The sequence below is a fragment of the Cimex lectularius genome, unplaced genomic scaffold (genome assembly GCF_000648675.2).
Source record: "Cimex lectularius strain Harlan isolate CLEC.00 unplaced genomic scaffold, Clec_2.1 scaffold1, whole genome shotgun sequence".
Classification (NCBI taxonomy): Eukaryota; Metazoa; Arthropoda; class Insecta; order Hemiptera; family Cimicidae; genus Cimex; species Cimex lectularius.
The window spans coordinates 3,046,306-3,059,656 of record NW_019392813.1 but is presented as its reverse complement, the minus strand read 5'-3'; the positions used below and the strand labels follow the sequence as shown (position 1 = coordinate 3,059,656).

General features: G+C 34.1%; 1 protein-coding gene across 1 annotated transcript; it reads right to left on the bottom strand.

Annotated features, from left to right (window-relative positions):
- Window positions 1-2,936: 2,936 nt before the first annotated feature.
- Window positions 2,937-13,209, bottom strand: LOC106664991 (alpha-N-acetylglucosaminidase). The gene is made up of 19 exons (XM_014391108.2): window positions 13,191-13,209; window positions 7,161-7,299; window positions 6,950-7,110; window positions 6,701-6,882; window positions 6,418-6,636; window positions 6,198-6,359; window positions 6,064-6,129; window positions 5,892-5,955; window positions 5,690-5,835; window positions 5,073-5,157; window positions 4,585-4,734; window positions 4,387-4,529; window positions 4,259-4,331; window positions 4,054-4,140; window positions 3,800-3,993; window positions 3,615-3,735; window positions 3,463-3,556; window positions 3,234-3,404; window positions 2,937-3,167 (listed from the first exon to the last, which is right to left on the bottom strand). Exons 2-19 carry the CDS (start codon window positions 7,210-7,212, stop codon window positions 3,097-3,099), a joined length of 2,241 nt encoding a protein of 746 aa, XP_014246594.1. The 5' UTR covers window positions 7,213-7,299; window positions 13,191-13,209; the 3' UTR covers window positions 2,937-3,096.
- Window positions 13,210-13,351: the final 142 nt, after the last annotated feature.

Genomic DNA, 13,351 nt, shown 5'->3' with positions numbered 1-13,351 from the left:
TGATGCTTTATTGATGGGGGTTCACACTTTAAGCTCACTTGATACTTTGATCTACAAGGCTGGGGAGACACTACTCAATTCTAAATTCAGCCAAGGAACAACCCTCAAAACCCCAGGTAGGAACACTGCTAACAGCAGAGGAAACAAACTGGAGAGGGTATGAAGTTACATTTTATTTATTAGTTGGATGTCTGTAAGAAGTTGAAAATTTTGGGAATAGTTATAGGGATAGATGTTTTTTCCTGGAAGGTCTGAAGGAGGATGCGTATTGTTTTACATAAATTTTCTATTTTTTTTTTACTACGAGGAGCTTGTTTCCTGCACAAGCATACCAGATGAGCTGCCTGATTTGATAGTAGAGGTCACTGAAGGGGAGTCCATCCCGGGGAGTACCGGTTGAGCCAGCCTCTTTCCTTTTTGTCTGCTTTTTCATTTTCAATTATGCCAGCATGGCCAGGAATCCGTTGTATGTTTTGTCATTTTTGTATTGATACTATTTTAATTTTATAAGAATATCCTGTATGTCTCGATTTAGAGAGATGTTTTTTAGTTGTGGTCAGTGCTGAAAAAGTGCTCAAAAGATATAAACGATAATAGCTTTAAGTATAGCCAGGAGTTTAGCGGTTAAGATAGAACAAAGGCGGTGCAGGCGGAAATGATGAAACTCATGACATACAACAGATGATCTGCACCAACTTCAATAATAGAATCAGTAGGGTTCTATTCTTCCAGTAAAAGGAAGTTCCAGGTTCACACTTTGGAAAGGTTAAATTTTTTTCTTGAAGTTCCATGGGCTAAAGAGACACAGTCACATAGGACATCCCAACTAATGGTGTCTGCTCATCCTAGCAGATTTGCAAATAAAATTTTTTCTTAATTCTTGCCAGGGTAAGAAACTTTCTTCTCATTTAAGAAATGGTAATAAACATGTTTGGTCATTTCAGACCTGGAATTTTAGCCCAGCATTATTTTTTTCTTGTTGATAAGCTGTTCGGTTTCTAATTAAGTGCTGTCTGGGTGTTTAATTGTATTTATGGATCAAGCTGCTACTTCTTTTGCAAGTTTGTTTCTTTCGATCCCCAGGCATTGAAGATGTATTAGACTTGATCATCTGAAAGATGTATGGATGTAGATTTTTTGCTTTTCTGAGTACCTTTTGTGCAAAGATTGAATTTAATTCAAACCATCAGATTGGATGGGGCCAGCTAATTACTCCTTAAGTTTTGCACAACTTACCTAAAAAAGGACTACTTTACAAACTCAATACTTCCCAAACCAGTGGAAATATGTAGTATGAATGATCCCAAAGCCTAACAAACCAGTCCAACTTCCTGGTTCCTATTGTCTTATCAGTCTCCTTTTTACTCCAGCAAAAATCCTTGAAAACCTTCTTAAAAGATTAATGCATACTGTTGAGAATGAAAAAACACATTACCGTTCTATCAATTTGAGTTTCACTTACTTCACTCCACTGTGCAACAGATGCACTGTATGGTGGACACTATTGTTGCTTCTCTTGAATGAAAACTGTATTGCTCAGGTGTTTTGACTGGGTATGGCACCCGGGCTTATTGGCAAAACAAGAAGATTCTTCCCAGTGACTTTTACTACAATCTTACCTAACTGACTGCTATTGTTATAATATCCTCTTACATTCCAGAAAATTTTTTGTATCCTTGGCCCGATCCTTTTTATAATATACAGTGCTGACATTCCTACTTCTCCAAACACAGTCATCCATTGCAAGCTCCTATCTACAGTCACCTCATCCTATTAGACTGGTACCGCAAATGGAGAATCAAAGTGAATGGGAACAAATATGCTCAAGGCACTTTCACACTAAGAAAGTCACATTCCATTATAACTGAATGACATATTGGTACTGACTACATAGTACGATATCTGGGTCTGTATTTTGATAAAAGACTGATGCAGAACCCATACATTCGCCTGAATTGACAAGACTTGCGGATTTGACCAAAGATCTCACCTAAAACCTTAATAACAAACTTACCCTTTACAAAATTCTCATTCGTCGATATGCACCTACTGAGTACAAGTTTGGGGCTCAACCAAACAGCAATTCATCCCGTATCCAATCTCTCCAATCCAAAATCTTAAGAAAAATCCTTAATGCTCCCTTCTGTCTCCAATCTATTCACACTGACCTCCATATTCAATTTGTTCACAAATTTGTAAGAATACATCAGAAATTCCTTTTCGTACACCAAAACCCTCTCTTCTAATAACTTTACACACCAACCCTACCTGGAAATCTTCCACGTCGGCTGAAGAGGCAATGGCCGAGGGATTTGCTTCGGTGGTGTGCAGAGTGAGGATGAGTCACCAGTGGATGGTTCCTTCATATTTAATTTTATCATGATATACTATGAATAACCAAAATTACTCATCATAACTAAGGTTGAATGTGTAAATAATAATAATAATAATCCATATTTGCTTAATAGTCATAATTAACCATATTAATTATTCCAATTAATTATTATTTTTATCTAAGGTTTTTGGTTGAGATGAAAAATTAGTGTCACAAGCAGGATTCGAACCAAGGTTTTTGGCTGAGATGAAAAGAATAATTATTGGAATAAATAATAATAATAAAAAATTAAAAAGTCATCAAACTGTTTTATCTATTGGCAGATGATTCTTCATGTAATTTGAGTTTGGCATGTAAAGTAAGTCAAGTAATTCTGCCATACAGGAAGACTTAACATCCAATGACCGGTTGGTTGTTGCACACAAGGGGACAAACCACTTTATAGCTCTTTTTTCATTTAAAAGCCACGGGTTGTACCAGGATTCGAATCCAGAACCACTAATGCAAAAAATATGTTAAGTTGTGATATGTATTAACAAATGAAATATACTGAGTCTGAGCTTAATCTTTTCCCTTATTACTACACTGAATTTGCATAAATTCCCCCCCCCCAAAAAAAAGTATTTTTATCTTTTTTATTTTATTTTTATTTTACAGTAAGCGATATATGTGCACTGAACGACTTATAATACTTTATAGATGAAACATAATGTACATAAAATAAATACATTTCCAGGTCATAGGATTCTGAAAGATTCTGTTTATGTACAAATCCGGTCTTTATTCTGTATCCATCTGTCATGAATTTCTCTCGCCAAAGCCAATGAGTCGCCTGCATCAATTAAAAGGAAAACAAGAGTCAACGATGTATAAAATAATATAAAAAGAAGTGTTTTGCCTTTTGCATAAATTGGATAACGAGTTCTACTATACGTGAACGGCACTTCGACTTCATTGTAGATTTTATTTGAACACTGAGAGTTGTTAAAGGGTTTGATCATGTTCAGATCTTCTGAAAGACATTCGAAGAACAAAGACCATCTCGGCGTGTAGTAGTCAGCTACAATACCTGTGATTTGTATAAATTAAAAGACGAATCCAAAAATATTTTTATTTCCAATAAATACCTGACCACTGTTTCGTGGCGTAATCGGCTATTTCTCCTTGTGGCCCCCATAGAGTGATTTGATTCCTTGCATTCATTTCAAAAAGTACTTCATCCTGTAAATATAATAAAAACATTAAAAATATTTGAAATGGCGAATGGAATTAGCCTTACAGCCGGTGTGTATGCCGCCAGCTTTGCATCTTCTAACCACCTTCCTAATAAAAAATGCTCATCTGAAGCAAGAATTTGTTCCAAATCATAAATCAATTTCATAAAAATATTTGTCGCATCACTAAAACAAGAAAAACCACTCTGTTGAAGTTTATTTTATCGAGCAAATATCAAATTTTACTCACAAGAAGCAAGGTTTATCTCTTTTTTTAAAAGAATTGACTATAACTTTATAAACAGTCCCCATCATCAACTGCAATGACTCTCTTGTCAGGTCAACTAAGTCATACTTAAAAGTATTTGTAATTAAATTCAGCTTCGTTGAACCTTGTAGTATATAAGTCCAAGCTTCATAAACCATCGACTCATTGAACCATATCTTGAAAGAAATCAAATATGTATAAAATTTAAATTTATAAAATTCAAGAATTGTTCATACTTTTGATTTAAGCTTTAAAGAAGGCAGCTGTGTAAAAATATACTTTCCATGTTGAGAATCATTTCCTATATAGTTGTATGCTGAATTCTATAAAGTACAAAGAGTTAATCATAATTTCTAAGGAAACGTCATTAATTTTTCCTTTAATGGTAACAAAAGGACAATTTTAAGGGTCATTTATTTATATTGTAAATAATGATTTCACCTTTAATAAAATCCATCCATTAAGAATGTTTGTATTAAATTGTCCGTATCTCCTTGTTGTGTACTTGCTCAGCCTGTCATAACAAAAATAAAAATGAGCAATAATAAATGTTTAATGGAAAATCTTACCAGTTCACAAGATTAGTCGGTGACTTTCTCCAGGCCATATCCATCATCAAATCGTAAATGACATAGTTCTGATTAATGCCTTCTGGAGTGAGGCCGGTCCCGATCATCGTGCTGTTGGTTGCATTCCTTGCCTTGAAGACGTTCTAAAAACATTTTGTAATTTCAGATTGTAAATTGTACCACAATTTCAGCTATTACTTCATTTATGTAGTCTACGGATCCGTGCATGCCAAGTGTACCGCCAAAGTTGTGCAACATACACCAGATAAACGGCTGCCCGAAAAAGTTTTTCAAGCGGATATATTGAGGATTGAGCTCAGCCTGAAGGTCCAGAATTAACAATCTCCCCTAGAAAGAAACAAAACATATTCATTTTAAAAAAACTTCTGTAAGAGCAATAATTTTTTAATTAACGTCATGAATTTCTGGACAAAACTGTACTGTTTTGTAGGCCTAAAGCCTAATCGCCATCGATCATCTTAGTCAACAATCCTGAAATAGTCTGATAAACACTTTAAGAATGAAAATATCAGGATCTATCAAGCTTTGGGCAAAAAATTAAATATTATTAAATATTAAAAATTTCATCAAATTGACTTAATTGACATTAAAATTAGAAGTCAATGATTTGTCAGCATATTTTATGTATAATTTCATTTATGATCATGCTTATTACTATGACTCACTCTGGGTACTGAAGTGATTAAAGCTTCTGATCTTTCCAGCGTCCAAAATGAGTAGTCATGTTTGAACACCCAGCCCTGGAGCATCCTACACAAAATGAAAGTACTACTAGTATGGGAATATGTCTAGAATATAAAAAAATAGATTATGATAATCTGCGAGTGGCAGAGGCAAGGGAATTCACCAGCCGGAGGACAACAGAGTACAGATAGTACCACACACACCAAAGTCACTTTTGCTCAGAATTTATTCCATTGTTGTATTTTACATAAGATTGTTCAGAAGATGTGTATGCAGTACCACCATCCACATCCAACCTCAATCTGGGGACTTATTGCAGCCCAAGTATCTTGAAGTGCCTCATCCAGCTGAAGAACCCCACAAGCCACGTGTTTCCACCCTCAAATTAGTTTGTAATTTTGTTCTTTTAATACTGCACTTTTAACATTTTGTACTTTTTATTTTTATTAAGGGCTATTTTTTTAAACAGTTCAAGCCCCATTTATTATATTATATATAAATTAATTTTTAAACAAAAAATTTGAGTTAAAAAAGCCAATGTCATGGGTGGGATACATGTTGGCATTTTACTTATTTTACAAAATTGTTGTTTAATTACCATACTGCATGAGGGTCCTCTTTCAATAGAGATGCAAAAATGGACTTTCCAATTTTTCTTATAAATTTTGGGTCATCAGACGTGGGTCTCATCTCATTGAAGGTGTCACAGTTGTATACATGATCAGTACCGTAATTTGCTATATACTTGTAAAATGTCTGTTTTAATCTGTTTTGACACGATTAATTTTCAGTTTACTTACTTGTCTTAAAAACAATTTTCCAACTTTTTGGAATAGAGGGTCTTGTGGGTGCAAAAGATACGGGCTGAAAAGGGTTTCATCAAGAAATATGTAAGTAGATTAAAACATTGCATAAGAAAAACAATTTTGTAGGTAGAAAAATGGACATGTTCACACAGTAAAATTTACATACCAGCAATACTCATCAGCAAAGTTGTTCCAATTTGGAAGTAGTGTAAGATTTGCGTCGGGAAATAATCTTTAAAAACAGCCTATTTATTAGAGTAATTATAATATTTTACATGAACTTATTTAAAAAAATAATACTTGTCAAAAGCCCTTGGAACATGTCCAGCGAAGGCCGGTAGTACAGGGATTATGCCCAGTTGTCTCATCCTGTTCAAAATTGATTTTTGAAGGTAGAAACTTGACTTGTGCCAACTCAGAGACAGTGGGCCGCCCCAACCTCGCATATTCCCCATCCTATTCCTGTTTTTGTGACAACATTAATTTTGTACAATACTCCACATGAATGAATGGTCGATACCAGCTAAGAAAAGCGGGCCCGCTGAAGTGCTCAGAAATATCGCTTTTCGACATGCCGAGTTGCATATAGACTGACCGCCAGACCTCTTCCTGGCCGTTAAAAGCAAGAGCGAGGTTGAAACCGTTCATGGCCATCCAGTCGATCTCGCGCTCCCATCTCGTCCAGTTCCACCATACGAAGCTGTAGCTGGTCGTACAGACATTCTGATAGTAGCGGAATCTAAGTAAAAGATACTTTACATACAACAATGAACTTTAAGACAGGAAATTGGTCAGATTTATACTTATCATTAGCGACTACAGTAATGTCAACATTTGGGAATTCGGCTGGTAGATTTAGTTGATCGCCATCCCATGAAATGTGACAATTGCAGAATTCTTTTAAATAATGGTGAAATCCCCATGCTGCAGCAACACCACTAGAAGCTGCTATATTAACCAACTCAGAAGAATTTAATTTTTTCACCTGTAAAAAGTTATTTAAATATTTTTTTGTATTTTTAATATAAGCATGCAAAATCTTGCTACGTCACCTTAAACACATCTTTACCATCTTGTAAAAGTTCAGGAATGATTTTAACAACAAATAAAGTTGACTTTTTGCCAATGAGCCTGTGCATCAAATCATTCACAGCATTTTCGGTAATCAATGGGTCAACTTTTGTACCAATTTTACCCAAAGACTCTTCAAAAACTAAAAAAAAATTGTAATATATCTAATATATAAAAATAGATTTTACATACTGTAAGCTGTTATTAGTGGAACCAAAACAATTGAAATTAAACATTTCCACATTTTTCTAATCGAGGCAAACAATAACTGATAACTTCTCAGTGGCAGCGATGATTATTGATGACCCTTCTCACTGGTGTGTTCACTGAACTGTAACAAGATGGTAGAGGTGTTGATCAATTAATTCGTTTGTCTAGTTGAACAAATTGGAAGAAGGGGAGTATCTAATCAACATTTAATCTTGTGTAGTAGGGTAGGGATTTAAAATTTATAATGACTCGAGCATAAATGATGGCAAGAAAGTAGAATTAGAATTATTTTAATATCACTGAAAATAAAATTTTACATCTTCAAACTGTAAATATTTACAGAAATACATGTTGCAAATTTAGTGATGTTGATAATAAAAATTTCTCTTTTTTTTGCTAAATAAATAATAATCAACCAGTTGGTTCAATAGATAGATTAGATTAGATTAGAGGGGTCGACCTCTTTACAATTGTTCATCCCCATTGTTGTCTTGAGCTCCTCATTAAGCTCAAGACTTTTTATCAGATCCCAAAGCTTTTTCAAGGACTGCCATGTGTATCCTTCAGGCCTGGGTTTGTCCTCCTCTACATAAGCCTTTGTGACGAGGACAAGGGGACTAAGGCTGGGACTTCCCAACCTCTGGACTTAACCACCGCAATCAGGCTGATGCTAAAAATGCATGATTAAAAGAAAGTGACAACATCAGTGAACCAGATCAGCAGAGAAACTCTCACTTATAAAGAGCACTGTTGATAGGTGGTCCTCGGAAGATCTGACTTGTAGAATAAGGGTCATCTGAGTGAATTGTCGGTAAAACATGGGGCATCAAACCATGGGTAGCCAAATGGCTATATACTGCAATCATTCTACCTAGATTATTTTTCGCAGCTTTAGTATGGTGGAAAGGTCTAGAAAATAAAGGGAACAGTAACAAATTAAGGTCATTTCAAAGACTTGGTTGTTTGATGATGACAGGAGCATTTTCAACTAAGCCCACCCTAGCACTTGAAATCATAACCAATACCACACCTCTTCACATTGAAGGTCAGAGCACTAATCAGCTGCTACAGATTAATTAGCTGGAATCATAAGTGCAATAACATAGGTCACTCAAAAATTTCACAACTATTGAGTAAGGTTAACGGTCAATTATTAAACGTTAGTGATAAAAAGATTAAATCCCCTTCGGGGAAAAAGCACTTTCAGGTAGTCACCCCTTGTGATTACAATTATAGTTTGGATGATGACCATTGTAACATAGACTGGTACACAGATGGTTCACTTATCAAATGTAGAGGGAGTGGTGCAGGAATCTACATACCAAAATTGGGAATCGGCATCTCCTCCCCTCTTGGTAATAACACCTTCGTTTTTCAGGCGGAAATCTGAGCCATTAATGTGTGTTGTAGAACACTTATGGAAAATAAAATTAAGGGAAAAGACATTAGAATTTTTTCTGACAGTCAGGCTAGTCTTAGGTCATTACAAAATGATTTGTCAACCTCATGACTGATGGAGGATACTAGATCTTCTCAATAGGATCTCTTCCAGGTGTGAGAACAAGGTAACCCTTATTTGGATACCAGCACATAAAGGACACCATGGCAATGAAAAGGTGGATGGCCTGGCCAAAGAAGGTTCTAATACTGCGTTTGTCGGGCCACAACCGGTATTACCTCACTCTATGAGCCCAGCAAAAGAGTATTAATAACTGGGGCATTCCCCGGACACAGGCAATCAAAAGAGTTTGTTAAGGCGATCAAACCAGCAGAAATGGCTATTCTCTATCTCAAGGAATGGAATTAGGAGGCTGATACGTATCCTGATAGGCCATTGCCCACTGCCTCTCCGTAATGGGTATTCTACCAGATCTCTTTTGCCTTTTCTGTGAAATAAAAGAAGAAACGGCAGGGTGTTATGAGGGTATTTATTGGCGTGAATGAGTAGTGTTAGAGGGCTGATGGTGAAATTTTGAGTACTCTTCAACCCTCAATTAGGTTAATTATATAATAACTGTAAATGGTGATGGAATAGTTAAGAATGAGAGGATTTGATCTACTTTGGGGCTGAAATGATCTAGCTGTTGATAACCCTGGAGTCTAAACCTCAGTTGGACGGATAAGACCAAGGTCTGACTCCGGACTGCCAACACCCAGGTGGGTGATCCTCGAGGCTTGTGTTTATTAATTTATTGTAAATCACAAAAGCTGGAATTGCTGGTGGACGGTGAGAGGTGACAGACTCAACCCTGACACGTGTGAATGTGCATGTATGTGTACACTTGAGCTTATATAAATGGCTAATCAGTAATTAATAATATATAATTAAATTGTGGGATTTCCTACTGTCGTCTGTGGGGTTATGTACCTTACCGTTTATAATTATTTAAAGTGTACAAGTAATTAGAAAAGGTAAGCTCTCGGTCCGCCATTTTCACAAGACATCAGATCGAGTTAACCTCGATTTCCGTTGTAGACATCAGGGTTTATTTATTTTACAGTTCATTTTAAAATTAATTGGATAATTTCTGTACTGTACGACTCTGCTGGTTCTAAACTTTTTTGATGTATGTACCTTTTATTACTTTTTATCGGCTCTAGCGGTTATCAAGGTTATAGTTTGAACTGATTTAAGTCTAATGTTTATTCAGACATGGAAATTTAAATTTTCTGGATTTAATTGAGTAGCATGAGTCCGATTATAGATATATAACGAGTTTTCGTCCAGAATTATTTGTTTTTCTAAAGCAATATTTCTAAAAAGAACTCAACGGCCGTGAAATAGAAGCAGCGGGCTTTTTCGCAATGCAAAAGGCGACTTTTTCATCTCAGATTCCTCAGATATTAGGATAAACTTCCTCGTTGATTTTTTTCCCTTCTCCCTAGTCGATTTTGCACCGAATGGCGAAGAAGAAAACGCCGAGCCGGCTCAAATCGCGTTAGTTCTACACCGCATTCTCGTTAAGGGAGAAAAAAATGTTTACAACCCTTTTCAGCTTCCTCGGGTAAGAAAAGAACAAAACAGATAATAGAAAAATGTTACTGGTTTATTTGCATGAAAATCATTCTTAAAAACCAATCTGGAAGGAAAAAATCTTCTGGTGTAAGATAGACCTTGAACTACATCATGAACATTTTCCAAATTAATAACAATAAACTAAAGAAAAATGTCTCTACCATCACAAGAGTAATAAACGCCATCTTAATTATAACAAAATTATTATATTAACATAAACTGACATGAACCCAAAAACTACTGAAATTCGTCATGCAATTTTTGAAGAAAGTTAATACTTATAAATGCTCAGAAGAAAAATTTTAGTTAAGTTTGTGTGATAGACTTCCTCAGACGACTTTAAACCATGAGGAACGTCTTTCTTGTCTGTGATACATATTGATCAAACCTTGTCCAAATCAAATTGAACTTTTTCCAAGTCTAATTCAAACTTTCTAAACATAAGTTCTTCAAGTCAAATTGATGTTTTGTCAAGAAGAATTAAACGTTTTCTAAATCAAATGAAACGCATCCAAGTCAATTTGAATTTTGTCTTAGTCTAATTCAAGTTTTTTTTTCACAAAACCGAATGTTTTTCAAGTGAAATTGAACTTTTTCCAAGTCTAATTCAAACTTTTCTAAATCGAATTGACATTTTTTCAAATCAAATCGAACTTTTTCCAAGTCTAATTTAAACTATCCTACATCAAAATGAAATTCTTCAAATCAAATTGATCATTTTTTCAAGTCGAATTAAACCTTTGTCTTTTTCTAAGCCAATTTTTTTTACGCAAAACCGAATGCTTATCAAGTAGAATTGAACTTTTTCTAAACTAGACTGAAGTATTTTCACGTCATATTGATCTTTATCCAAGTCTAATTCAAACTTTATAAAACAAAGTGAAATTCTTCAGGTCAAATTTGATCTTTTGTCAAGACGAATTAAACATTTCCTACATCAAATGAAACGTTTCCAAGTCAGTTTGAATTTTGTCTTAGTATAATTCAACTTTTTTTTCACAAAACCGTTTTTCAAGTGAAATCGAACTTTTTCCAAGTGTAATACAAACTATTCTAAATCAAACTGAAATTCTTCAAATCAAATTGATCATTTTTTCAAGTCGAATTAAACCTTTTCTAAATCAAATAAAACGTTTCCAAGTCAAATAGAATTTTGTCTTTTTCTAAGTCAATTTTTTGCAATAAGCAAAACCAAATGCTTATCAAGTTGAATTGAACTTTTTCTAAACCAGACTGAAGTATTTTCACGTCATATTGAACTTTTTTCCAAGTCTAATTTAAAATTTACAAACCAAAGTGAAATTCTTTAAGTCTAACTGATGTTTTGTCAAGTCGAATTAAACCTTTTCTGAATCAAATAAAACGTTTCCAAGGCAAAGTGAATTTTGTCTTTTTCTAAGACAATTTTTTTTACGTAAAACCGAATGCTTATCAAGTAGAATTGAACTTTTTCTAAACCAAACTGATGTATTTTCACGTCACTTTGAACATTTTCCAAGTCTAATTTAAACTTTGTAAACCAAAGTGAAATTCTTCAAGTCAATTTGAACTTTTGTCAAGACGAATTAAACCTTTTCTAAATCAAATGAAACGTTTCCAAGTCAAATTGTCCTAGTCTAATTTAAATGTTTGTTTTTTTCACAAAACAGAATGTTTTTCAAGTGAAATTGAACAGTTTGTAAGTCTAATTCAGACTTTTCTAAATCTAATTGAAATTTTTTCAAATCAAATCGAACTTTTTACAAGTCTAATTCAAACTATTCTACATGAAAATGAAATTCTTCAAATAAAATTGATCATTTTTTCAAGTCGAATTAAACCTTTTCTTAATCAAATAAAACGTTTTCAAGTCAAATTGAATTTTTTCTTTTTCCAAGTCAATTTTTTTAAACGTAAAACCGAATGCTTATCAAGTCGAATTGAACTTTTCTAAACCAAACTGAAGTATTTTCACGTCATATTAAAACTCTTTCCAAGTCTAATTCAATTTTGTTTAAATCAAATGAAACTTTTTCCATGTCAAAGACTCATATAATTTTTTTTACATCAAAATGAAATTTCTTTAAGACAAATCGAACTTTTCCCAAGTGTAATTAAATCAAATTGTTTGGGTCCCCACGAACAAACTACTGATTGTTTTATTTGGCTCATAGATGGCGTTGAAATTTTAAAATTTATACTGTTAATCATAAGAGAGAATTACGAAAATTAAAACTTAAGCAAAAGAGAAAAAAAAAAGATATTAAGAAATATTTATTGACAACTACGAAAAGCAGTTTGTGAGTAAACCAAAGTTTTCATGCAATGAAACTCGACCTTAAGCTATTTCTAGTAATAAATTTATTGGCTTATAATTTGCCGATGAGCCTATCTTTCTTATTGATTTACAAAATATGTAAAATGATTACATTTGTTGCCGACACGAATTTTTTTTTAAATGGTCATTACCTGACTATAATTTCTTATCTAAGGCATAAAATATAATACACGTTCTTAATTTTTGCTTTCTTGTACTTCTTAAATGCAAATTCATTTGAGTTTTCAAGTACTGCCCGCTGTTTCAGTTAACCGTGGCAATTCGACGGTCAGAAATTATGTATCAGACAGATATCGAAACTGTGACATGAAGGAAATTGGATTAAGGGCATAAGAAGGAAAAAAAATCATTTCCCCTTGGGATCGAAGAGTTGGTTTGTTATTTCATCAAAGCATAACTCCAATTACCTATTTGCAACTCGATCCAACCTTCGCGACAATTGTCCTCGTAAAGATGACACGGAAACGCGAAATATGGATTGTTTTGGGAAGACACCTTTCACTAGAATCTTTTTTAATGGATAATCATATAAACTGAAAATTGTTAATTGTTTTATTTAAACTCCGAACTAGTCCAAGAGTCAGTCTTTTGTATCTAAAGATTTTGTTTGTTTCAGTAAATATTCGTACAATATAAGCTGATGTGTACAGTTTTGTGAAACATACATAAATCATGCAACCTTGGTCTTGTACGCTTCGTCTTTCCTTCAGTGGTTTCCATGAACAAATACAGTACATATCAAGCACGAATAATCAACGTTGAGATACGCTATCAATTCAATTTTAAACGGAAAAAAGACACGATAACCCAGCAATCAGGCTGATGATTGTTCTGAACAAA